The sequence below is a fragment of the Siniperca chuatsi genome, linkage group LG22, assembly GCF_020085105.1.
Source record: "Siniperca chuatsi isolate FFG_IHB_CAS linkage group LG22, ASM2008510v1, whole genome shotgun sequence".
Classification (NCBI taxonomy): domain Eukaryota; kingdom Metazoa; phylum Chordata; class Actinopteri; order Centrarchiformes; family Sinipercidae; genus Siniperca; species Siniperca chuatsi.
Genome location: NC_058063.1, coordinates 902,366 through 928,890, shown reverse-complemented (window position 1 = coordinate 928,890; position 26,525 = coordinate 902,366). Strand labels below are relative to the sequence as shown.

The 26,525-nt window shown below is 38.6% G+C and overlaps 1 protein-coding gene and 1 long non-coding RNA gene across 3 annotated transcripts in view; one reads left to right on the top strand and one right to left on the bottom strand.

Annotated features, from left to right (window-relative positions):
- The window catches only part of zgc:92664 (uncharacterized protein LOC436695 homolog), a 56,777-nt gene that overhangs the window by 3,795 nt on the left and 26,457 nt on the right, over positions 1–26,525 (top strand). Inside the window, exon 5 of one of the 2 annotated variants that reach the window (XM_044183529.1) lies at positions 6,234–11,987. The exons of the other annotated variant lie outside the window; for it this stretch is intronic. Coding sequence (XP_044039464.1) covers positions 6,234–6,298 — 65 coding nt within the window. The 3' untranslated portion in view covers positions 6,299–11,987. Of the gene's footprint in view, positions 1–6,233; positions 11,988–26,525 lie in introns of those variants that run through there. 2 annotated transcript variants of the gene reach the window in all.
- On the bottom strand, positions 1–26,525 carry LOC122869995. The gene is made up of 3 exons (XR_006376464.1): positions 23,905–26,525; positions 16,994–17,025; positions 1–670 (listed from the first exon to the last, which is right to left on the bottom strand). It is a non-coding gene; the product is annotated as an uncharacterized LOC122869995 (long non-coding RNA).

Genomic DNA, 26,525 nt, shown 5'->3' with positions numbered 1-26,525 from the left:
TTCACGAACAACTACTAAAACACACAGAGGGGTTGATTTCAGAATCAGTTTTATTGGCCAAGTATGTGTACACATAGAAGGAATCTGACTCTGTTTTTTAGTTGCTGTCAGTTTACTTGCATACAGTTCCAAGAGCAATTTACAGGACACTGAAAGAGACATACAGCTAAAAACAAGGACAACAAAGGTGAACAAAGATGGTGAAAAAGTAGATTTATATATAAATAAAAAGCAACAATGACCAACAACATACAATGTCTTTATATAAGTCAAGTGTTTCTATAAATTGTAAACAAATAGTGCAAAGAAATAAATATTGGTGGCCAATCCAAACCAGACAGTGATGGATGTACAGAGAACAGACTGGATGATTGTAGACTAGAACTGGATCAGCAGCTCCTGATGCAGGTTGAACTTGTACATCCTCTGCTGGGCCATTGTGATTATGAAGTCAATGTTGGATTCCCACTTTAGGTCCTGGGAGATTGGGGATCCCAGGGGCATTCCATCAGAAATCACTTTCTGACCTCACCCCTTTTGATTCAAACACATTTTTTCATACATGTTAACCTATATGAGAAAGTGTTAGAAAGCAGTTCAACTAACCAGAATGACCAACCATTCAGGAGACAGGGGCCCTCAGAGTTGACCCATATTGGACACCGACCTACTGTAAAGAGACAGATATTGACTTCAAAAATAAACATAACAGTGTGGTTCTCTGCTTATTGGAAAGTCTACAAACAAGGTTATCCACAATTTCAATACGTTTGGTTCAAAATAGGGATACTAATTTATGAATTTTTTTTCTGACCGATAGCCGACCCTTGTTAACCGATCATTAACCGGTAACAGACAAGATTAAAATGTACTATTTAGAATAGACAAATGTCTGTAACCCATTATAAATTACCAATACAAAATTATTATTTTTTCATTAAGGTTTATTTTTACATGTGCAATAGCAGCATAAACAACAACAGAACACAAGGATTCACACATCATAGGCTAGGATACCCTGCAGCGCTGTGAACTGAATAAAATAGACAATAGGCCTACACGAAAAATATATAACTTATATAAATATTTAAGTAAATAGCAAATGGTAGCCAGACTTTCTAATGAACAAAAACAGATTAACAAAACGAAAACACACATTAAATCCTCCAGCGCCGATGCCGCTGTATAGAACCTTTAGTAGGCATAATAGCCTAGATCTCCTGTGTAGGAATATATTTTATAAATTATTAACATAAATAGCAAATAGTAGCCAGACTTTGTAATAGGCTAATTAATAATCAAAAATAGCCAACAGGTTAACAAAATCCAATCTTGCAGTCACATTTTTCAGATCTCAAATAGGCCTAAAATAAAATACACAGGCCAGGCCTACCTCGGTGTTCAGCATAGCGGACAACTTGTTTACTGTTTTTTATTCAGAAATAGCAACATGTCGACATGCTGTGGGATTAGTCTGTTAACTGTGAGACCCGCGGCGGAGAATACTCGCTCAGATGGTACTGTCCCAGGAACACAGAGATAGCACCTCGCTATAGTGGAGATCCTCGGGAAGCATGTCTGATTACCTTTCCACCAGTCAAGAGGATAAGTGTCCAATGAGGAGGGATTGTCTATCATATAGGTGTCCACCTCTGCCTCTGCGTCATTAGCTTGTTGAGGGATGCTGTAGTCGCTTCCCAGGAACAACATCATGGCGAAGCCCTGACAGCGTCATATGACTGCAGCCTAGACAGCAGACACCACTGTCTCATCATCTCCTCCCGTAGCTCCAGCGGCAATTGTCTCATCATCTCCCCCAGTTGCGCCAGCACCAGGCTCATCTTCATCATCAATAGATATATAGAGGTATAGCTGATTTTTCTTTTACCATGCAACAAACTTTTTTTAAATAACTTTTTAAAAATTAAACATTTTAATATTTTTTTTTGGTTTAACTGATATTAATTGGTCAAAATTCTTATTGTTGGTTAATGGTTAAACAGTTAATTATAAACATCCCTAGTACAAAATAAATAAATGTAAATATTAGGTGATTATTTTTTTTTGTCCTTAAACCTTAATTTGCAAAAATTCATCAGTTGGCAGCAGACTTCTGACTATATGGTGGGTAGGTCAGTCTAAAACATGAATCCTTAATGTTGCCTATGATTTTCTGTTTCACCTCAAATGTTACTTCAGTTTTCCCATTTGTTTATCATCACATGACTGAAAAAACAGAACATTAAAATGAAATTACATAATAAGGAAGCCCAGGTCAGCAAAAATGTGTAGTGCAAAGTTATGTGAAGGTGTGAAGATCTTTACTTTTTATTTTGAAGGGCTGATGCTCATCTCATTTGGACCTGTTGCTGTGTATGGCTCAACTGATCCACCACGACTTGATCAGGATGTCTTGGGGGGAAGTAAATGATGTAGAAGTTAATTTCTACCTGATTCTGCTTCAGATCAACAAACACCACCATACCAAGCTACCAGTCTCTGGCATATTGAACTGTGACATAGCCTTTGATTTCTTCAAAGATGAGGATATTGTCTTCAACTGTGATTGATTCTTCTATTTGAGTTGTTGCATAGAAGAACTGATGTGCCATGACCTTCATCCTGGAAATGGGTTGAAAGTAATGAAGATTCCTAGTGCCTGGTAAAGTTCTTGCCTGACTGAATTGCAGCTTTTACCTGACTGATACGCAGCATCAGAAATGGGCACTGTAAACTATGACTATAGCTCTAGAGCTAGATTATTCCATTTCAGGACCAAATACAGACTCCACAGCATGTTCAGCTCCAGGTTGTTATGACCGCACAAGAGGGCCAGCTGTTCGACCTCATGTCTGTGTACAGACTCATCACCGTCCCAGATGAGGCCGATGACCATTGTGTCGTCTACAAAATTCACAAGTTTAACAGACAAGTCTCCTGAGATGCAGTTGTTGGTGTAGAGGGAGAAGAGCAGTGGGAGAGCACACATCCCTGGGGGTGCCAGTGTTGATTGTTTAGGTGCTGGATGTGATTTTGTCCAGCCTCACCTGCTGCCTCTGGTCTGTCAGGAGGTTTGTGTCATATGTCTCTGGGGAGTCGAGGTGTTTCAGGATGTAGTGCAGTCCCATGTTGACTGCATCATCCACTGACTTGTTTGCCCGGTAGGCAAACTGCAGGGGGTCCAGCAGGGGGCCTGCAATTCTCTTCAGGTAAGCCAACCTGTTCCTCGAAGGATTTCATGACCACCCATGTCAGGGCGACAGGCCTGTAGTCACTGAGTCCTGAGATAGAAGGTTTCTTGGGACTGGGATGATTGTTGAGTGTGAAGCTGGAGGGGACTTCACACAGCTCCAATGATCTGTTGAAGATCTCTGTTAAGATGGGGGCCAGTTTTATCCGCCTGAGAGGCGCCATCCGCGATCAATTAACTTGTGGACAATCTCCCTTCGCTTTACCCCTCCCATACGGTATACTGACAACACACAGTGAGAGAGAGAGACGTTCTCTGGTATAATGCGGACACGTGGGTTACAAGAGCTGATGAGTTCCGAGATTGCATTTCTGCCAATGTGTTCCGGCTATATGCTCTCCACAAGGACTGTTTACCTTGCATGCAACCAAAGCCCATTCAAATGTGATTGGTCAATACTACTTGAACTACAAATGGAAACCAGAATGCTTCCAAAAATCTTGTCCCTTGCCTTCAGATCCTGCATTCATACGTTGATATCTGTTTATAGAGATTAGGTCGCAGCCTCAAAAACACCCCAATCACTGCAGTCAAAGGAGACCTGTAATTCCAGCTTTACCTCGTCGGTCCATGTCGTCACAGTCTTGACCACAGGCTTATCAGATTTTAGTTACTGCTAGTTACTAAGTTGGGAGAAGATAAACCAGACAGTAATTATAGAGTCCCAAAGCTGCATGCATTAAAGGTGTCCTTTTAAAATGGTATAGCAATGGTCCAGTGTGTTTTTATCTCTGGTGGGACACTTAAAGTGCTGTCTGTATTTTTGGCAGTTTGTGGCTGAGGTTTGGTTAAAGTCCCCAAGAACAATGAGCAGGGAGTCTGGATGTTTCTGCTCCATGGAAGTTATCTGATCAGCCAGGTGTTGGGACGGATGTAAACACCGACCAGAATAAAGCAGGAAAACTCATGCGGTGAATAAAATGGTTTTGCAGTTTACTTGTCCCAGACAAGTTATAATGTTAATTGTCAAGCCCTGCATGTTTCACTCATAAGCTTTGAAGCTAGGAACTTAGCTAACACATTAACCCAGCCAACGTTAGCTTGGAAGCCAGGCTCATTCATTTATTACTGCAAACTGAAAACTTTTTGTGAGAAAAATTGGCTTCCATCCAGGCTAAGCCAATGTGGCTTGCTAACAAATTTGCCAGAAGTTGAGGGGGAAGTCTGTTGGAGTGAAGACTCGCTGGCATGAAGATCGCTGGAGAGGAAGATCGCTGGAGTGGTAGATTGCTGAAGGGGGAGATCGCTGGAGAAGAATGTAGGGGTGATAAAGAATAGCATATGGAGTCCTTAGATTAACAAGGTCAGACAACTGACTGAGGTGAGTGCTGGGCTGCCCGGGGGTTGGGCATGTGCGGAGCTGGGAACCTTGGGTGGATGGCCCGGGCCTGGACAGGTGTGGAATTGGGAGCCTCGGACAGACAACCTGAGGCCTGGACAGGTGTGGAGCTGGGAGCCTTGGACGGACGATCCGGGGACTGGACAGGTGTGGAGCTGGGAGCCTCGGCGAAGGCGGGGACCCTCTGGAGGCCGGTGGCAAATGTGGAGATCCTCTGGAGGCCAGTGGTGAAGGCGGAATGCCTCTGGAGGCTGGCAGCGAAGGCGGAACCCCTCTGGAGGCCGGAGGCGAAGGCGGGGACCCCTCTGGAGGCTGGTGGCAAAGGCGGGGACCCTTTGGAGGCCAGAGGTGAAGGCAGGGACCCTCTGGAGGACGAAGGCGAAGCACTGTGGGCTGCTTATCTAGCGGCAATGGATAAAGCCACAGGACGCTGTTGCTATCCGCCTCCGAACTAAAGAAGGGCGCCGGTCTGGCCCTGGGCATGGCGTAACTGGAGGTGACAGAGCAACTAAGGGAGTGATAGTTGTAGTCCTTCAGTATGGGTCCGACCTTCTGTTACGGACAGAGAGGCAGGAGACACCGATAGGGAGAAAGATGGAGGTTTATTAGGATTATAGCCAGAACAGACAGGCGAGCAGGTATGGAGAGGGGGAAGTCCGTTGGAGTGAAGACTTGCTGGAAACGCTATGGAAACGTCCATATGTACAGTAAATACTTTGGGGTTCCCGAAATGTCTAGGGCTTCCCGCTTAAGACGTTTTTTTTAGGGGGGAAAATGACAACATTCCTAGTGGCAAAAAAACTGCAATTCTCAAAATTCAGCCAAAATATTTTTTTGTCTCAAATAGCATATACATAAGGTTTTAACAAAAACTAAAATGTAAACAAAAACTCTGTCTGATTAGACACGGAATGACCCTGTTATCAAAGGTTCTGAAATAAAATATGGTGTTTGTATCAGTACTGAAACACAGGTGTTGTATCAGCACTGATGAAAGATGCTATAGTCTCATAAAAATTTTAGACTTAGTGGCTTTAATTCTAATGGTCTGTGCATGTTTATGTTTTCTATAACATACAGTATAATTCATTTATTACACATAGGCCAATGACTACGTGTTAAAGGAAAACATGAGCAGAGCCAAACCAACAACGAATGTATCCTACTAACAAGTATTGTGTGTGTATCCAAAGCCTGATATATCTTATTCCTCTGTGCCATTCCATTCCACTCCATTGTTGCCCAAAAACTATTAAAAACACATCAATGAGCCACACTGTTTCACTGGGTGACATGTTCCTTCATTACCATGAACACACACACTGACTCAACACATTTTGACTCAATCCCACATACACTGTCCCGCTGCCCCAAGTATTCATTAGAGCACCAAATATGGATTAATCCACTGCTGAAAATAGTCCTCAACAAATGCACTATTTCTTCTTGTTTGAGTAATGTTTGTTAAAAACAACAGTGGCTAGCTGTTTAAGGAAATTACTGAGCCTTTAAAAAAAAAAGAAGAAACTATATATTTGTTAGTTTTGCTCTTTTAATGGGATTTGTTGACAATAATAAAAAAAATAGAATAACTCTTCTCCTTTAATGGAGCTGTACAAATGCTGTTTTTTTGTATCTTCATAGATAACCTGAACCTGGACTCAAGCCTCATCATGAATCCCAGTGACCTTCCTCTGCTCTCCCGTTGACCTTTTACTTCCTGTGGATTTCATAGAAATGATGGACAAAACCATGATAATAAGACCCAAGTAGTAATAAACTGGACTTATCCTTTGACCCAGATGATGCTGACCACCCACATTAGAGTAAATATAGTAGTATTGAATATTGTGGTGTGTCATGCAGGATTCCTATCCAATACAACGCATCTCATCATTTTTATTTCAGAGCATTTTTTCTCCTCCTCATTGACTTTTGCTTCATAGGAATGTCAAGAAATTCCTAAAAATTTAAAAGACAGACTTTATGCAGTGAGGAAGCTATTCTAAGATTCATACTTTCTGTTTCCAGGAATACAAACACAATGCAGCAGAGAAAGTCAGCTGCATCGACATTGCTGTTTTTGTTTCCCCATCCAGACGCACCCGTATTGCAAGGGACAGGGATTAGAAAGCAGAAATTTGTCTGAAAATGTAAATGGTAATGGAGTACAGTATTTTAATGTATTTCATGTTCAATTCTGTCTTGCTAATTATTGTTGTTAGCAGATGTTGACACAAGCCTCAGTTTTGGAAAACATATTAGAGTAGTTATTCGAGTATTTAGAACAACAAAGACATTTTGAATTCATGTCTGAGTAACTGGTTCCAGTAGGGTTAGGGTTAGTATGGTTAGTTACAGTATTTTCAATGTGAATTGTCTAAATTCCTTCTTTCCTCTTAACTTGCTAGTAAAAGTGTGTTAGAGGTTACAAGAACACACGGTCAGATCATACACTCGGCTCTTTTCGTTCCAATTAAGGTGAAACTAAATAATAACTAACGAGTAGTTGCTAATAATGTTTAAGGGCAAAGATAATTTTTTTCAAATTATGACAGAAAATATGTTTTTGTGGTGATAGTGCATTTTTTAAGACTGAGATATCAAAAAGGCAGAAACACATTTGAGTCGACAGTAAGTGTGGAAGCCTGTCATTTTGAGGTATATATTTAAGTAAAAAAATGTTTCTTAAAAACACCCATAATTCAAGGTTACTTACTAGCTTTTTTCTGACCTTTCAACCACATCCCAAAGTCTTCATCAGCGGATTAAGTTTGCCCAGTTGTCATAAAAGATTTCATCAGCAAACTTCATCTGCTAATAAAGACTAGGAGATGTGGGTGAAGGCTTTGGAAAAAGCTAGTAACCTTGACCTTGAGTTTTTTTTTCTCTCATGCTCAAATTAAAGGTTTGTCAAGCATTATATTTGTAACAGTTTTGGAAAATAGGCTTATTCACTTCCTTTCTGGGAGTTAGATGAGCTCAATATCAAGCTCATGTCTGTGCTTAAAGTACAGAGGCAGTTAGCCTAGCTTAGCATAAAGAATGGAAACGGGTAGCCTGGGTCTGTCCAAAGTTCAAAAATACACCTACCAACACCTCTGAAGCTCACTGGTTATCATGTTGTTCCTAATATGTTCCTCTTTTTACACAAACAGAAATGTTAGAATTAATGGTTTCAATGGGAAATTTGTGCTGGAACTATTTCTTGGCAAACTATTACAGTGACTTTCAGGAGTCTTGCTGTTATCAACATTACTACTACTTTTGGCTTCTGTACTTAGGAATAACTACGTAACCATGCAATAACCATAATGTTCATAAATACTATTGGGAAATACTCACTGGTTACGTATCAAGATATAAATCTGTCTGTCTGAAAGTAAAGTCAAATTTAAGACTAGTTCTTATCCTACTATATTTCCATGTGGAGGTCCTATAGCAATAATCCATATTATATTTGTATTTATACCAGACTTGTATAGAAAACGTAATTATGGAAGTTGAAATGCCATAAAAAAGTGAAGTGTTTGTTTCTTCTGTCAATATTGTATATACAAACTGTTGGCTCTGTTTTTGACTATTGTAGCATTTAACAACATCATGTAAAGTGGTGTGAAAAAGTGTTTTCCCCCTTTCCTGATTTCTTTTTTTTTTGCATGTTTGTCACACTTAAATGTTTCAGATCATCAAACTAATTTAAATATTATTTAAAGATAACACAAGTAAACACAAAATGCAGGTTGTTATTATTAAGGGAAACAAAAAAACTAAATCCAAACCTACATGGCCCTGTGTGAAAAAGTGATTGCCCCCTAAACCTAATAACTGGTTGGGCCACCCTTAGCAGCAACAACTGCAATCAAGCGTTTGCGATAACTTGCAATGAGTCTTTTACAGCGCTGTGGAGGAATTTTGGCCCACTCATCTTTGCAGAATTGTTCAGCCACATTGGAGGGTTTTTGAGCATGAACTGCCTTTTTAAGGTCATGCCACAGCATCTCAATAGGATTCAGATCAGGACTTTGACTAGGCCGCTCCAAAGTCTTCATTTTGTTCTTCTTCAGCCATTCAGAGGTGGACTTGCTGGTGTGTTTTGGATCATTGTCCTGCTGCAGAACCCAAGTTCGCTTCAGCTTGAGGTCACGAACAGATGGTCGAACATTCTCCTTCAGGAGTTTTTAGTAGACAGCAGAATTCATGGCTCCATTTATCACAGCAAGTCTTCCAGGTCTTGAAGCAGCAAATCAGCCCCAGACCATCACACTACCACCACCACATTTTACTGTTGGTATGATGTTCTTTTTCTGAAATGCGGTGTTACTTTTACGCCAGATGTAATGGGACACACACCTTCCAAAAAGTTCAACTTTTGTCTCGTCAGTCCACAGAGTATATTCCCAAAAGTCTTGGGGATCATCAAGATGTTTTCTGGCAAAAATGAGACGAGCATTAATGTTCTTTTTGCTCAGCAGTGGTTTTCGTCTTGGAACTCTGCCATATGCAAACCATTTTTGCCCAGTCTTTTTCTTATGGTGGAGTCGTGAACACTGACCTTAACTGAGGCAAGTGAGGCCCGCAGTTCTTTGGATGTTGTTGTGGGGTCTTTTGTGACCTCTCGGATGAGTCATCACTGCACTCTTGGGGTAATTTTTGTCGGCCGGCCACTCCTGGGAAGGTTCACCACTGTTCCATGTTTTCGCCATTTGTGGATAACGGCTCTCACTGTGGTTCGCTGGAGTCCCAAAGCTTTAGAAATGGCTTTATAACCTTTTCCAGACTGATAGATCTCAATTACTTTCTTTCTCATTTGTTCCAGAATTTCTTTGGATCTCGGCATGATGCCTAGCTTTTAAAGATCTTTTGGTCTACTTCACTCTTCTTCTTCTTCTTCTGTTGTGTTTTATGGCGGTTGGCGTCCCTAATTGCACAGTTTAAACTTTTAACAGTGTCCACCCAATGTGATCCCATGCCATAGTCAATTCTGTAACCCAGACCCCATTGTCTGAGTTGGTGCAACTCCTTCCTTCAGTGTAACATCCAGATCCTCTCCAGATATGTCCACAACATTCAGAATCTTCTTGCCGCATCCAGCACCATCTTAATCCTTTCTGACTTCCCCTTCATTTCAGCCGCACAGTTTATAACCATGGCAATAAATGCCAGAAATCGCTTCTTGTCCATACTGATGTTTTGCTCATCTCCATTTCCTTTCTTCTCCTTTTCCTTTTGAACTACCACCCTTTCACCGTTTCTCTCCATACTCTTAACAGCTTCCGCATATGACAATCCCTTTTCCGCTCTGATCTTATTCATTTTCATTTCCTTAATTCTTTTTGGACATTGTGCTGATCCCGTATGGTGGTTTCCCTCGCAGTGCAGGCACCTAGCTTGCTTTTTCTCCACTTTACACTTCTCCAATTGTCCTTCCCACATCTCCCGCATCTTCTGCCCCCTTTACATACTGCAGCAACATGTCCATATTCCTGACAGCAGAAACATCTGAGAGGCGCTCTCTCATACGGCCTCACCCTGTAGCACACATAATCTAGGTACACTCTCTCTGGTAATTCCCCTTCAAAAGTCAAACACACTGAGTTACTGTCCTCCTCCTCCCCATTTCTGAATCTTGTCATCCTTCTTGCCTCACACACACTTTCAACCTCCCGAAATGACTCGGCCTCCACCGACAGTGGCACGCCGCTTACTACTCCCTTCTTCTTTACTTCTGGTCCGAGTGGGAAGCAGTCCACACTGCTATAATCTCCAAATGCATGAATCTTCAGGGCTTTATCTCTGACGCTTTGACACACATTCAATGATAACCATCCCACTTCTTGTTATCCTGACCGATCTGACATCTCCGAGCTTTCCTCCTACAAACTTTCCGACCTCATGTGGATTCTTGAAAATGCCGTCTGTTTGTGTCACAGCTATCATCCCAACAAGATACTTTTCCTCTTTCTGACCGGTTTCACTTGAGTTACTCTTCTTCCTTTTCTTTTTATTTTCAAATCCTCTCGAATCCTTGTTTCTAGTTTCGCGCTCTGATTCCTCCTCTGACTCCATTTCCGCTTCTACTTGCAGTTATGTCGCTCTGTACGTGGATGCATAACTGGATAACGCGTTCCGTCTACTTCACTCGGTCAGGCAGGTCTTATTTAAGTGATTTCTTGATTGAGAACAGGTGTGGCAGTAATCAGGCGTGGGTGTGGCTAGAGAAATTGAACTCAGGTGTGATAAACCACAGTTATGTTTTAACAGGTGGGGCAATCACTTTTTCACACAGGGCCATGTAGGTTTGGATTTTGCTTTCCCTTAATAATAACAACCTTCATTTAAAAACTGCATTTTGTGTTTACTTGTGTTATCTCTGACTAATATTTAAATGTGTTTGGTGATCTGAAACATTTAAGTGTGACAAACATGCAAAAAAAAAAAAAAAAAAAAAGAAATCAGGAAGGGGGCAAATACTTTTCACACCACTGTATATTTGACATTACAGCAGAGCAATTTTCAAAGCATGCTGTTTTATATTTTCTAATGTGATTTTTCACTTTTGAGGCAGCATCTGGATTTTATTCATGTCAGTACAATATGAAAGTCAACATGAAGACACTTGCCAATCCATCATCATGTCTGCTTTTATTGTTGTCAAGTTATCATGAGATGGTGATTCATAAGTACAGTTAGAATGGACTGCATTGCATTGAAAGCTGGATGTAGGAAAAAGTCGTAAAAAGTTACTCATATCTAACCCATTTTGGCAAATACTTTTTGCGTTACGTTTTGCTAAAACTATCCTGTAGAGCTCAATGACAATTGAGCAAATTACATCCACTGATGAAGACCTTGAGATGTGGTTGAAAGCCCTATTAAAGCTTCTAAGTAGATCTTGATTTAATTTTTTTTCAAAAAGAAAACTCTGCTGAGATTTTAGTAAAATGTTAATTTAGACATAAGATTTGTGAACCTGAGTATGTTTAAATGAGAATTTATAGACAATATTCTTATATCACCACATACCATGCTCACTGTGATAAACTATCCATCTCAAACACATTTCAAGTCTGAATTAAATTTGATAGTGTACTGAAATTAAATGAAACCAATGGCCATGTAGAAGGTAGGAAAATCACATGTAATAATCTAAAATGCTATGTTATTCCTTGGAAAAAGTTCAGCAGGAATGTATAGTGCCAACACACTGGTGTTGTCCTTTAAAGATGTTCAGATCCACATTGGGTGGCGGTAATGCACCAATAAAGTGGATGCCAACCGCCGTAAAACAAAAAGATCCACATTGAAGTGGATCACTAGTTTAATAGAGGCTATAGAAGGAGGAAGTTTGTGTAAAAGATCAACATGCTATTTAATAAAACTGATTTGTAGATTGTACTGATGATTTAGTCTTTAGTCTTGCTTCCACTTTATTATCAAACTACATTTTATTGCTGGAGACCAAAATAACAACACAATCATATTCCCTCCTTACTTTGAAATCAAGTGAAGTCATCTCCTTAGTCGAGTTTGAGATGTTTCCTTTTTGCTGATTTTCAGTCTCCATTTAATCTGTAGTCTGTTATTTGTGAGTGTAACATTATAGTAACTAAGGAAACAGTATTAGATGCTTTCTTTTTCCAAAGTTAGGAAAAATTATCCTGAAATTCCAAGTGACAGTGGCTTTGGCAATTGGCCACAACTGGCTCTGTTTCATGTATCTTTATTAGTTTAGTATATAGAAGTGTATAAAACATGAAAGGAGTAGAAATTTTGTTTTTTCAAATATTGGGCTTTTATTTAGTCAGTGTAACAGTCAACATCCAGACATCTATAAATGAGACTGTACATATGTTTTCATAGGTTACAAGAAAAGTATAAAAGGTATAAATCCATTTTCTTATTTGTTGGAGGAAGATGGTGTTGAAGAGGAGTGTGTGTCTGACAGGAGCAGCACATATACTGGCAGTGCAGAGAGGAGAACTACCAGTAATGATGTGCTGCTACAGCTAGACACACTGATTGCTAGCCTCAACACACACAAAGAAAAATCAAAGAATATCCAGAATCATGTACTTCTACTAGTCTGTTGACTGTGTTGTCTGTAAAATGTCCACTACAGCTATATTTCTTTCCACAAATCATATCCTGTGAAAAGTGATGAGACTATTCTCTGTAACAATAGCATGAATTTCTATTTGTCAATAACAAAATAGCCACAGAGCCGATTGGTTTGGTTGAGCTTTGGTTTTGTTTTTTAGGATTGGTTAGGCAAAATTATTTTCATTAAGGGTAGGTTAATGTTTAGGTCAAGATTATTCTTGCTTTTATTAAAAAAAAAAGTCAAGTCAACAGTTCCACAAATATTCATACATAAAGTGAAGAAAATAATTTTGTAAATAGCATGTGTAGAATGTGTGACCATAAATGTGATACATAAATGTGTTATAATATTTGTAACACGTACAAGTCTCCATCATGCTTGAACCAACAAAAATAGATGTAGCTATTCATTTCAACAAAATTCTGTGTGTGAACGAGCTGAAGTGTCAACTAATGGCTCCACTAATCTAAAGTCACATGATCAGAAAAACAAAGTAAACAAATTCATAGACACATAAAGTACACTTTCACTTTTAATGTTTAGTAGGGTGGCACGGTTTTTCAGTATTTAATCTGGATAATTCATCATCATTTTCATTTATTTTAGCCAAAACAGGCTGTTTCTGAAGAAATGTTACTAGCCATGTGTGAATGGATGAAGTTAAACTGTAACTTTAGGTGCATTTATAAAACGTTTAGGGTTGACTGAAGGGAACAGATTTCCTCGTTTGGCATTTGCAGAATCTCCACTCACGGTGACAGTGAGTCAACATCTTACAGGGTGTCTTTGACACATCCACCTGCTGAAAAACAACTAAATGAAGCAAAGGTTGTTAAACATGCTCTGCCAACACTCCTTCAGTGACTGCAGACACTTCGAGTCAGTGTGGTGTTTAGTCATAATCAGGACAGCTGTTTTTTATGAAACTGACACTCATAGAAAAAACCTGTAACTGGGAACTGGTGGAGTGATCTGAGCACACTTGGCAGAGTGTGTTGTTTGTTGTCAGAAAAAATTAAATGCCTTGTTAGGACATTCTTTGTCACTGTGACAGGAACTGTGTGATGCATAAAGGATCACAAAGTTATCACACTCTGGATGACACAGGGCTGAAAACATACACTAAAACACTATCTGAATTTGTGATCGGTATAACATGTTTTTCTACAAAAGCTTCAGAACAAAATAAACCAAACTTGTCAGAGAATTTGGACGATACTCAAAGAGTCCTAATGTTCCATACCCAGGCCTTAACTGATGTGTCAAAGGACAGAGGCCCTGTTTATACGTGGCATTAACATGCGTCTTGGGTAATCCGATCACAAGTGGACAGTTCCAAATTCGTCAGTTCACACAAAAATGCTTCTCCACATGCGTCTCGAATGACCACTTGTGATTGGATCTCACTTCACTGCTCTATATGCAAATAAACACGTACATCATTTCCGTTTGCAAAGACCAAATGCATTGTTGTTTTTAACCTGATTTTGATGAATTTACTGTTTATCAGACCACAAATGAGAAAATTAGGTTGGAAGAATGATTGACGCCGCAGGAGCGGAGTGTTTCTGGTGGCCAGGCCTCACTGATTACTGTACAAAAACACAACTTTATTCACTGATTTTGGTGAAACTAGATCATATTTTATGGAGAAAACATTTTCTGTTTTTTTTTTCTGGCTGCTCTGCCTCAACTCTCAGTGATTTACGGAGTTTCCTGATGGACTTGTTGCTAAAGTAACAGCTAACTGCTGCTAAGTGTAGCTGCTATTAGCTAGTTAGCTCAGTTAGCCATGCAGCTGGTGATTCTATTAACTTTAAAGCTTAAATAAAGGCTTTATGAGCTTTATTCCTCATCGCAGCAGTCCAAAGCTCCTGTGCTAGCGGCGTAAACACCAACACTCCCCTGGTGCTCTGAGCTCCCAGTGCAGGCAGAGTCAGCTAGTGTTAATAGGACCGCTAGCTGCACGGCTAACTGAGCTAACGGCACTTAGCAGCAGTTAGCTTTACTTGTTGCTAAAGTAACCGCCATAGACTGGTAAGCGCTATCTGTGCATCAGGAAACTATGTAAATCACAGAGAGTTGAGGCAGAGACAGCGTGTTTCGTGTGTACTCCATCCACGAGAATCCATTTTGCCTGTTGTTGTGGCTTCTAATTCTTGTTGGGCATTTTAATATGCCACGTTGGTGCGCAGATGAGTACTTACTTCTGCTTATGCAGAGGACCTCAGTTGAGTAGGCGGTCCTTCACTGTTGCCCAGGACACATTTGCGTACACACTGTTAAAAGAATGTAGCCATATGTGTCCCAGATCACCTCCGAATGTGGTCTGAGCAATCGGATCTCAATGCATCCTCAATGCGTCTTGGGTGCATTGCACTTGTACTTTGAGCTGTCCACTTGCGATCGGATCGCCCAGAACGCATGTTGATGCCAGGTGTGAATAGGACCACAGTGATGCAGATGAAGCTGCTCACACAGAGCAGAAAACCCACACATGCACACACACATATTCACATGGATAGAGGACATGTGCCACCTCTGACCTTTAAAAAGACAAGAGGTAGTAACAGGAGTTACTGCAGTCACAAGTGTACAACACCTGAAGTTTGATCGGGAGCTGTTCCCAGTGTGTTGTTGGGAATCCCAGGGCTCACGGTGGCAGCACATAATGATTTGGAGTGATTCAGCACATATCTGCAAAACATGATGTGCTGCTAGAGCGCACCCTGGACACAGTGAGCATGATTCAGATTTACTGCCACAGACTGCACACACTCTGGGGGAGTGTTTTTTTAAACTAATCTTCCCATGTTAATTTAGGTAGCTATTAATTACTAATCTGTTTAATTTACATAGAGCATGTCTTAATATCTTAATGTAAATGTATAATACATGCATAATACATTGCTTAAAAAGGGGGTTCTCTTTTAGCAGTTCACTTCAGCCAAGAGTAACAATCGGTTGTAAATGAGTAAAAGAATATTGACATACATAGTCTTGATGTTCTGTATCATGTGTAAAGGAAATTTAACACAAACAAAATAGTTGAAGAGGACAAAATGGAGGAAGAGGAAGAAAAAAGAGGAAGGACTAGAATTAGAGTACATGAGAAACACTGCTTATCTGCTTTAAGAATTACTGTAGAAAAATGGAATAAAATCTGCATTTATGTTCAGAATTATACGAAAACTAAATTTGTTATATACGTGGAATATCCTATTCTCACTTTCTTTTCCCTTTTGTTTTTTTTCCTTACTGTGTATAAATGTTTGGTGAACAAAAAACGTAGATTAACCTGCTTGTTTATTTTTTCACATATTATAGAATCCCTGTTATGTTACTTTTTTGAAGATACTCTTATTTACGCTGAAAATATACTGAAAACAAAACAAATGAAGTACCACAGAAAACTACACATATTAAATTAGCTCCATTTATGAGTATGAAATATCACTAAATTCTGCCTGTGTTAAAGGGCCAGCTGTTTAGAACACTGGAAAAAAGTAAAAGTAAAAATCACCATGCTGATCGAAATACAAGAACACCAGAAATAAACAGCAGAAATAGTCAAGAAACAACTGAAAGGCTCAAAAACAGTTTCTCAACATCTTTGCTACTGATGCTGATGTGTCTATAGAGGAAGATATGTTATATGTCCACACTGCAAAAATGCACAAGTTTAAAAAAAAATCTACCAATGATTTATTTGACTAGTTAACAACACAGATCAGCTTGTTATAAGAATCAAGTGTTATATTTATTGACACTAGTGCAATGATCTACCTCATTCTGCCTTCAAGATACTGAAGATGATTTCCCAAAATTTGATGTAAATTAGAAACAGCTCCATTAATGAAATAATTATACCTCACTGGCAGATTTTTTTAATTCAAGAAAATTCTATTTTTGAGGACTTCAGTTTAAAAAGATGACTTGATAGAGACTTCTATGCATAGAAAACACTACTAAATGTGTTGTTTTATATTTGGAGGGTAAAACAATATTCTTACATTACTTTTCAATCTGACACATCTGATGTGGCTAAACTATGTTTTAATTTCCAAAACTCTACTGCGCATACAAGAACCCTAAAGAGAAAAGAAATTTCGATTTCTGCTGTTAAAACTTAATACATGTCGGCCTGGTAAAGAACATCTACATATAGGCCTACTGCTATTTAAATAACCCAAAATGAGCAACGTGAAACAGACTAAATTAAAAAGTGGAGCAGATGAAGTTTGCAGCTATAGGAAAAAAGATAAAGATGGAATGTGTGATCAACTGAACAGCATCTTACCTGCAGGCTTGCAGAGGGTCACATATTAAACACTGGAAAAGGAAAAGATGAGTTAGTGGGAGGGGGTGGGGGCCTTTGGTAGGTCATGTGTTGCTGATGTGGCCCTTGGGAAATAATCCAGACTCATGCCACATACAGTAACATTAAACATTATTGTTTATTGGTCCAGCTCAGAGGATCTCCATCCCTACACACAACTTTTTTCACTTAGATAGAACTCAGTCTATTATATGTATCAGACCAGAGGATAAGAAAAGACAAAGTGTTGCTGGAGAAGGATCCAACAAGTCAGATTGAAGGAATTATCCTAAACTACTTGCGTTATATTTTATTTAACAACATGCAAAAATTGCTGAACACAATGCCATCACAGAAAGCTACAGCCGCAACTATTATTTTATACAGACATCGATTGATTGCTGTTTTTAACTGATTAATAATTTAGTCTATAAAATGTCAAGAATTCAAGTGTCCATCAAAGTGAGGTCTTTAAATTGCTTGATTATTTTGATCATTCAATTCAATTAACAAGGATTTGAAACAGAGAAAAAACAGCAAAATTTCACACTGGACAAATTGACACCATTTTGGATCAGTATAAAATAATCAAAATCAAGAAAACACAAGAAAGTCTATAAATTTATCAGATTTTACAAGTGTTGTTAGTTGTGACGCTAACTGATTCCATCACACTGAGCAGCCATATTAATGCCACATAACCAAAGGAAAGCAGCCAAAGCAACCAGACCTGAGCTAGATGAGCAGAATGAAAGTGTTCCACTATGATTCCAACCAAACAACATGAAAAAGGTTCTAATAGAAACAATGTCAGACTCAATGACTACAATAAGTGTTAGTAGTTAAATGAGTAGTAGCTTGAGCTGTTTTACATTGTCATCAAAGTGGACTCTGTTCAGCTCTGGTACACAGATGTGTAAACAAGAGTAATAAAACTGTGGTCTTTAAAATGTAGAACATTCAGAATAATTTACCAGTTAGGGGTTGGAGATATGGGTAAAATCCTGTGTCAGGCTATTTGTAATTTTATATTGCAATATTGACATATATTGTGATATGGTACACATTCTGGAAAATCAATTGAGAAATTGTTAATGGATAAAATACCCAGAGGACCGAGTCCATTTTTTGGCTAATTTAGTGAATTAAATACCTGACAAATCAAGTCACTTCATTCCAATAATGCAAAAAATCTTTAAAAAGCCACTATTATCATAAATCTGGTCTCAAAAATAAAAATTTAAGGGGATAAAACAAATGTTTTATTTACATATTTATACGGTTGACATATTTATGTCTCAGACATCATTACTACAAATGAGTTTTAAAAAACTTTTTTGATTAAACGTTTATTCTACAAAGTGTCAGAAAATAGCGAAAATTGTCATTCACAATTTTCAGAGTCAGAACAGTCAAAAATGTTTGACATTTTTGCATGATAAATCTTGATAATCTGCTGATTTTTGTCATAAAATAATGAAGTCCAAAATCTAAACATATTCAGTGTACAATGCAGTGAAAAAGCAGCAAATTCTCACATTTGAGAAGCTGGAACCAGATCATTTTTGCCATTTTCCCCTTAAAAATGACTAATCAATTATCACAATTGTTTCTGATTAATTTTCAATGTCAATTGACTAATCAGTTAAATGACTATTGTTTAGATAAGATACAATATATACAGTATACAGTATATATTTGTGGTGTAACTGCAAACCAAGAGTTGTGCTGTCACTTTCTATCTGTAAAGCTTAAATAAAGTTTGAGGGTAGGAGAGAGGAGGGAATCATGGCCTGTAAGCACCACACCCGACTTTTGTACTTAAGATTTTTACTTTCATAAAAGCTTGATTTAAGTGGCAAAAATGCTCATATATATCAAATGCTCTGCCACAAATTAAATATTAGAAAAGCAAATACACTTTCAAAAAAATTAGATTAGGATTTAAAAAGTGAGGTCAACATTTAAGACAAATATGAATGTGATGAAGTGGAAAAGCAGTATAACCCATGCTGAGAATCCCACATGAAGCAATTTAGAGCCATACGACCACCACACAGTCAATCAGAAAGAGCTCTGCTGATGGAAGATGATTGGATTTGAAACAAGAGGTCATGTCAGCAGGGAGAGCAGCAACAGAAAAGCATTAGATTCAGATCCTAACTCCCAGCCTCATTCAAAGAAAAAAAAAACAACATGAAACAGAGAGAGAGAGGTAGACAGAGGGGGTGAGGGAAAGAAGGAAAAAAAAGAGTGCAACTAAAATTGTGCTGGAGGGAAAGTAAGAAAGAGAGAGAAGCAACGCAAAGCTGAGAAAAGCTCTTCTCTGTGGCCTGCTGCTCTCTCCATTCAAGCAACAGAGGCCATTTTAAATGCTTCAGAGAAAAAAAATTCACTTACCGTCTGCTGCTGAGATCATAACCCAAATGATGGAAGGATTAACTAGCCCTAACTACTGACCAATTAAGAACACTGATAGTTATCTGCACACAAGTCCCCCTCACTTTCTCTCCTCTCAGTTTGTGTGGATGCTCTTACCAAAAGGCCACAGACTAGTACACATAACTAGTGCTCAAATAATAATAATAAAAAGAAATAAATAAATAAAAAGAAACAACACAGACATGCTCACACACAGAGAGAGACCCACACGTTCTGCATTTACGGTACAGGATGGCAAATAAATGATAAAATAAAAATGAAACCAGGATAAACAGCAGGCCTAAAAACATCACTACAACAAACATATCAATGATAATATACCCAGTCTACTAAAGTGACAGGGAGAGAGCAGTAAAAAGGCCTGTTAGGGGTTTCTGGTTGCTCCTGCTTCTGTTCCTTGTAAGAGGGGGAGTGTCGGGGGAGGGGGAGGGGGGGATTGATTGGGTTGGAGGGTTTCTGGTCCTAGTCCCAAAAATTTGCCCCCCAAAAACTGAGTGCCCCCCCCATCCTTCCTTCCTGGCCCTTCACATCTTCACCTCCTAGCTATGTGAGTGTCCCAGTCCTCCTCAGTGCTGCTTGCTGCCTCGCTGGAGCCCCAGCTACGCACACTGAGACAGTGAGGAGGCTCAGTTAAAACCTACAGGGCTGCAGCCTTTTTCCCTGGCCATCACTTTCTACAATACAAATCAACATTTTTGGGGGCGCCAAAAAATCTGGGAAAAAAAAATCAGGTCACACCCGTGGGTGTGTGCAAGACAGGTGTGAAAGGAGGGGTCTGACAGGGCTACCGTTCATGATTAAAAAACTTAATTTGTGGGAGGCGAGGGGGCTGCTTCGCTGCGCCGAGTGCTGAGCTGTAAGCCTGCCAAGCTGCTCGACTGTCAGACTGAAAGAAAAAGCTGAGGAGACAGAGAGGGTGGAGAGGGAGGGAAACAAAATGAAGAAAGTGTGGCTGTGAGAGGAAGCGCTCTATGCTTTCATACACACGGTTTAAGATGTCTGCTTTCATGGGTAAAGTTGCAAAATAAAAACCATAAACCACAGCAAAGACATCAGGGAAGTGAGTTCCAACAGGCTGACTTTTATACACCGAGACACAGATGGAAAGGGCTGAACAGAGACACAGGTGGACTGGCATTAATGCAGAAATATGATGTTAATTGCACTGATGACTGGGCTCAGTGTTTGCCTGACTCTCCTGTAATCTCTCATGTAATTTGGTCATGAGATGGGAGTCTGCGGGAAGGAGGCCGGCCCTTAGACTGCTGAAAGTGCTGCTCTCAAACTACACTGCTTTACCAGGACGCCGAGGCCCTGCCCACCACCTTTGTGTTACGCATGCATGCGTACACACACACACACACACACACACACACAGAAAAAGAAAACATAAAAACATTTTTAAAAAGTACCACGGCTCTGCCCTCAGTGTGTTGGTTGAATTCTTGAAAAAAATCCTCAGCCAGACACAAAATTGACTGAATCCTCCAGCATTACTCAGGTTAACACTAGTTTCCTCAGTGAAGCTTCTATTCACTAGAAATTATCTCACTTATGCAGGGTGTAATAATGACCACCAGGCTCCAGACTAACACCATCCCATCTTTCCAGGGTGATAATACTGTAAGGCATGGCATAAAAACTGGCTAGTACTATGCATGGTTTCTTAAAATTTCTATGTGGAATCTCAAAACTTTTTGAGCACCACCTGAATTTTGACCATAAATTTGTTCTAATCACAAACAGTTTGAACTGAATACCCTGGTCAAATTCTCAGACTTGTTTACTTCATCTTCATTAATTTTATTTTGTAGTTTTATGTAGGTAAAATTCTTGTATATAATATATTAAAGACTGATACAGTTGATAAGTTGCGCCTATTTCGTCAAATGAAAAAGAAAAAAAGGTTTTGGTAGAAAAACAGGTGTTTACTCAACAAAGTAAGTCATTGAAAAAGGTATAATTTTGGGCATATGTATCAAAATCAGGCATTGGCACTAGTATCAAAGAATTTCAATATCAATACCCAGCTTTCATTTTGTGCAGCATTTAAGTTTAAACTGCTCTAGTCCTTAAAGTTTAAAATTAATTGGTTAACAATTTTTAAATCGATTCATTGTTTAAGTAATACATCAAACAAAAAATGTCAAACATCATCAGGTTGAAATGTGAAGATTTGCTGCTTTTCCCTGTTTTATATCATTGTAAACTGAATATCTTTGGAGTGGTTGGACGAAACAAGTAATCTGAACACGTCACCCTGAGCTCTGGGAAACTGGGATGGGAATTTTTCACTTTTTTTTTTTTGACATTTTAGAGACTAAATATCCAAATAATCCAAAAATAATTGACAAATTAGTTGATAATGAAAAATATATGTAGTTTCAGCCCTAACCAGCTCAGTAGATTTTTTCCTTAAAATGTCTCTGAAAGTTACGTGCAGTTAACATCCTAATATGTGGGTAAACTAATGGCACATTTAAGTTTATTAATATATTTGTGTGTAACATAAAATAAAAAAATAGGAAATGTCATATTTTGGAATGGACAGAGTGTTTCAGCACTCTGAAGTTCTGGACTATTTGAGTGTTAAATTTCACTCTCAACACTCTAGTCTCATATTCAGTGCAGACAGTTCTTTTGAATCTAGTAAAAGAATTGGAGGAATCCTCTCAATCAGTCCTTTTGTTGTTAATTAATTTTAATGCCTACTCTTTATCACCTCTTTGTATATGATGACCAGTATGTAGCACTGTAGCCAGCATTAATAATTTAGTTAGTAGACATGAAATGATGATAGTGTTTGGGGATTTTGGATTGTTCAGTCTAATTAAGCTATTTGAAGACATCACTATTGGCTACTGTGATGGGCATTTGGAATATGTTTTGACTTTGTATTAAACAGTAATCAACATGTTATCCAACAATGAAGATACTCAATTGGTGCAGCACTTGAAAAGACATTTCACTTTACTTTTATGTGAGCACCTGTTTTAGTAATATTAAACTATATTTATCTCAGAATACATGTACATTCTCAGAAATACAGTACCTTATAATAAGACATGTCGAGGTTCAGTTGACTACTTGACTTACACTTTACATCTCACTAGATAATTCACAAAAAATGGGCAGACATTAGGCTTTATGATTATCTACACTCAATGAGTCGACTCAAATGTAGGGCTGAGATGGTAGCATTTGTACAGTTTATCCAAAAGTGAGACTGCATATTAGATGCTAACAACCAGTCTTAACTAAATTATTACTGAGCAGTGGGAGGGAGATGGAGGAATATGTGGACTTCCTAGAGCATTCACATATCAGACTCCCCTCAAAACAGGCACATATTACTCCACAGACCACTATTTTTCCAATTTAATCCATATGGGAAGATTCTGGGTGCCTGTATTACTTTTAGAACTGCCTGCACTGTATATGGTTAGGCTAGTCATTACATATATGACTAGTCAAAGCATTTATTAATATTCTAGCATGTTTGTAGTGTGGATCTTTTTTATACTAATTTATGAAAGGGTTTTACTAGTTTAACGCCAAATTTAACAGAGAATCAACTGTAACAGTTTAGTTCCATTTATAATGTTAATAACGTACAACTATCTAATAAAGACGCGTAGTGGGTTATTAGCGAAATTATCAGCAGGATAAAAGTCATTAACTTATATTTTAATAACTGCACCTGTAACATTGTAGCCTATCTCTAACGAGCTGTGGAAACATGTCGAACTGCTGCCAGTCTGCTAACAATGTAATGGCAGGATGACAGACAGGGCGAGCCTTCAGTAAACTGCTGAGTCAGTGGGTTTTCGTAGTAAACCGACGAGTTCGCCCGAGTTCTTTATTGTACATAATTTAAACTGGATTAAGCTAGGTTTGTCTCAAAATTCAGTTTCAAGAAGAACTAGCTGTTTCGTTTTAATACGGTGTAATAATAAGTGCAATTTCGATGATTAACTTTGGTCGGAGTGAACGGCCGGAGTGGGCTGGGGTCTTTGGGGAGGGGGCTGTGACTAGGGGAGTGTCCGCTTCCTAAACTTACTCAGTTATTTCTTAAAACTCTTTTGTAGAGAAATATAAAACAATTCCTCCAATGTTAACATTAGCCTATATAGAGAAACGGCTTAGAAGTTTTTAACCGACCTGCCTCAATGTAGAAAAGGATAAAGCAGCAGCGGTCCGACAAAGGAGCCCTATAAAGCTTTGTTTGCAATGCGAAACAGCCTTTGTTTCAAACAGCAGTTCATTATAGCCTACTAAGCAGGTTACACAACAGTGAAACCAAATTCACTGAGAAGCAGTTCCCTTTCTTTCCCTAGAACTATAAAAGCCAACAAGTATATTAATTTAACCATAGTAAAAACATAAATAACTATCTCACCTATAATTTTTTTTTAAAAAAAGTATAAATATTAAATGACTGATTTGCTTACCTTCCGATGAAAACACTGTCCAAAAGAGAACTGTTGTTAGTATATTCCTCGTCTTACAGTAATTATAAAAATGAGAAATTAAGTGGTGTGTAAATGTATTTGAAGCCGGACTCTCATTCTGTGTCAGTGAAAAATTTGAAAGTGGCGCCAACCGCTCTGCTCCTCAGCTCCCCACACAGCCGTCACACACAGAAAAAATAAATAGAAATTCAAACACGCGCGCAGCAATATTTCACCTGTATCAAAATGTGCCTGTTGACCAGTACAATCGATCCCTGTCGTTACTTTTGAATAATATCGCTCAAGTGATTTTTATTTATTTTTTTATGTTAAATTAAAATGACCACAGAGGCTTTTCTAGACGCGGTGCAGGACGGGAGATTGTGCGAGGCGGTTGTGTTTTGAATTTCTAACCGGTCTGAGAAAGAGCAGTGTCTCGCTTTACTCTGTGAGTGTGTGCGTGAGCGCGCGCGGCTTTTATAGATATGATTTTTTTTACTAACCAGCAGCCTTCCTGTTGTTTTGTTTCATCCTTATACGTCTTATTTTTAATGTACATGTTACAAAATTAAAAGCAATAAAGATATAAAGAAAGTAGACTTATAGGCTGACATATATTGTACAATGTTAATTCTATTTTATTAATCAAATATGACCACACACCCCTAAACATGATTATGCATTCATAAGTTATAAGTTAATGTAGTCAGTGGCAAAATATTTACCTGATTTCCACAATTTCCTTTTTTACTTTGCACAGGTTTCTGAATGCCCCACATCTGCCAAAATACTCAGAACCCTCCCTTCACCAACTATGCACCAGCAGAGGGCGCCAAAAACACAAGTGCAAAATGAATAATGGTAAATGGGAGATTTATACAAAACAAACATTTATGACAAGTACACGTCATAAGTGGTGGATATTCTTATTCAGCATTAGAGCGTTTAGATAGTAAAGACACAATGCACAATCAGACGTACACATATGAGCAGATTTAACCCCTCATAACACAGGAAAAACCCTGGTTAACACTTTATTTGGAACCCAATGTATTACAGATACGAGCACTATGCATGCACTGCATGCATAATTTATTATAAGAGTTGCTCTGAACCTTCATTATGCATTATGATATAACAACAGTCATTATAAGTGGTGGATGGTGCATGACAGATAAGAAGAGGTAAACATAATACAAAAAAACAACAAAATCATAAATGACTAAAATCTAAAACAGAGACTAAACTAAAAACTAGAACTATACTCTAAGTCTAAATATAAACGATGATAGCAATGGTAATATGCTGTACATTGGTAGTGCAAGCCTATCCACAGAGGAAGGCTCGAGATATGGCTGAAACCATTAGAAACAGTAGTCCCTGTGTTGGCAATTTTTGACCAAACAGTCAGTATGTAGTATACTAACAGTCAGTATGTAGTATACTAACAGTCAGTATGTAGTATACTAACAGTCAGTATGTAGTATACTAACAGTCAGTATGTAGTATACTAAAAGTTCCCCTTGGGGAAATCCCTGCAGCCATCATCTGTTCAATTTCTCTCACAACTCAGGTGAGAAGTAATCAATCCTTTCAGACCTAAGGGAATGAACTAAACATTCATCTTCAGGAGCAAATCTTACCCAGAATAAATTTTGAATTTTCATCCTTTGCTGTGCATGCCAGACATAGTGATGTATAGTATGTGACGTTAAGTTATTTGCTATATTTGCATGACAATAATTAAGTACACTATTGCCACAGCATACAAGGTTTACTATAGTATAGTATGTATAAAGTACAAGTATAATAATTCATAATATAAGGAAAAAAGAACAGATGGTTTACACATTACTGCACCATACACTTGTACACTATACTACATGATAGAACTATTTCATTATCTGTTACTAATATCTTGGTCATCATCCAGCTAACTGTAAATAAGCCTGCACTTTCATAGGTTTGGGCTTAAGGATGTGTTGCTCTGTCAACAGTTTATGATACATTTTAAAGCAGGATTTGTGATCCTATTCACAATCAAAATCTTAAGGGTTCTTTGGTTGTCTGTGGACAACTTTGTGAAATCCTCTTTCATGAATTCAGAAAACCATGTGCTTGGTTAGTTAGCATTCCACAGCCCAGTGGAAAGTATCTTGACATTGCTGCTCTTCTAGTTTATCTTTGGCACTCTGTAAAAACGTATGCCTGGATTCGCTCTGAATTGGTCAGTGCCGTCATCAGATGCAGTCTGCCACAGTAACTCTTTTGATACTACCACCATATGGTGACATGATTAGAAACAAGCAAAAAAGAACACAGTGGCTAATTCAGAATTCACCCATGATCTAACTGGTTCCAGTAAGAGAATAATGAGCTTCAGCAGAATGTACATGCATAGTGAGCATTCCTGTAACAGCTGGTTGCTGGCAGTGTGCACAGAGAACAAGCTAGAAAGTTCTTGAGGGACTTTTTTGTTCTTAAGCATTAGATAATATGTTCCTCAGGGTTAGGCCGTGTAGTCCCTCATTCGTCCAGGAGTGTTCTATCGTAGAAAAGGTTTCAGTCGTAGTCATCTGGACACTGTTTTCAGAATCAAGACGTTTCGGCTCCCATCCGGA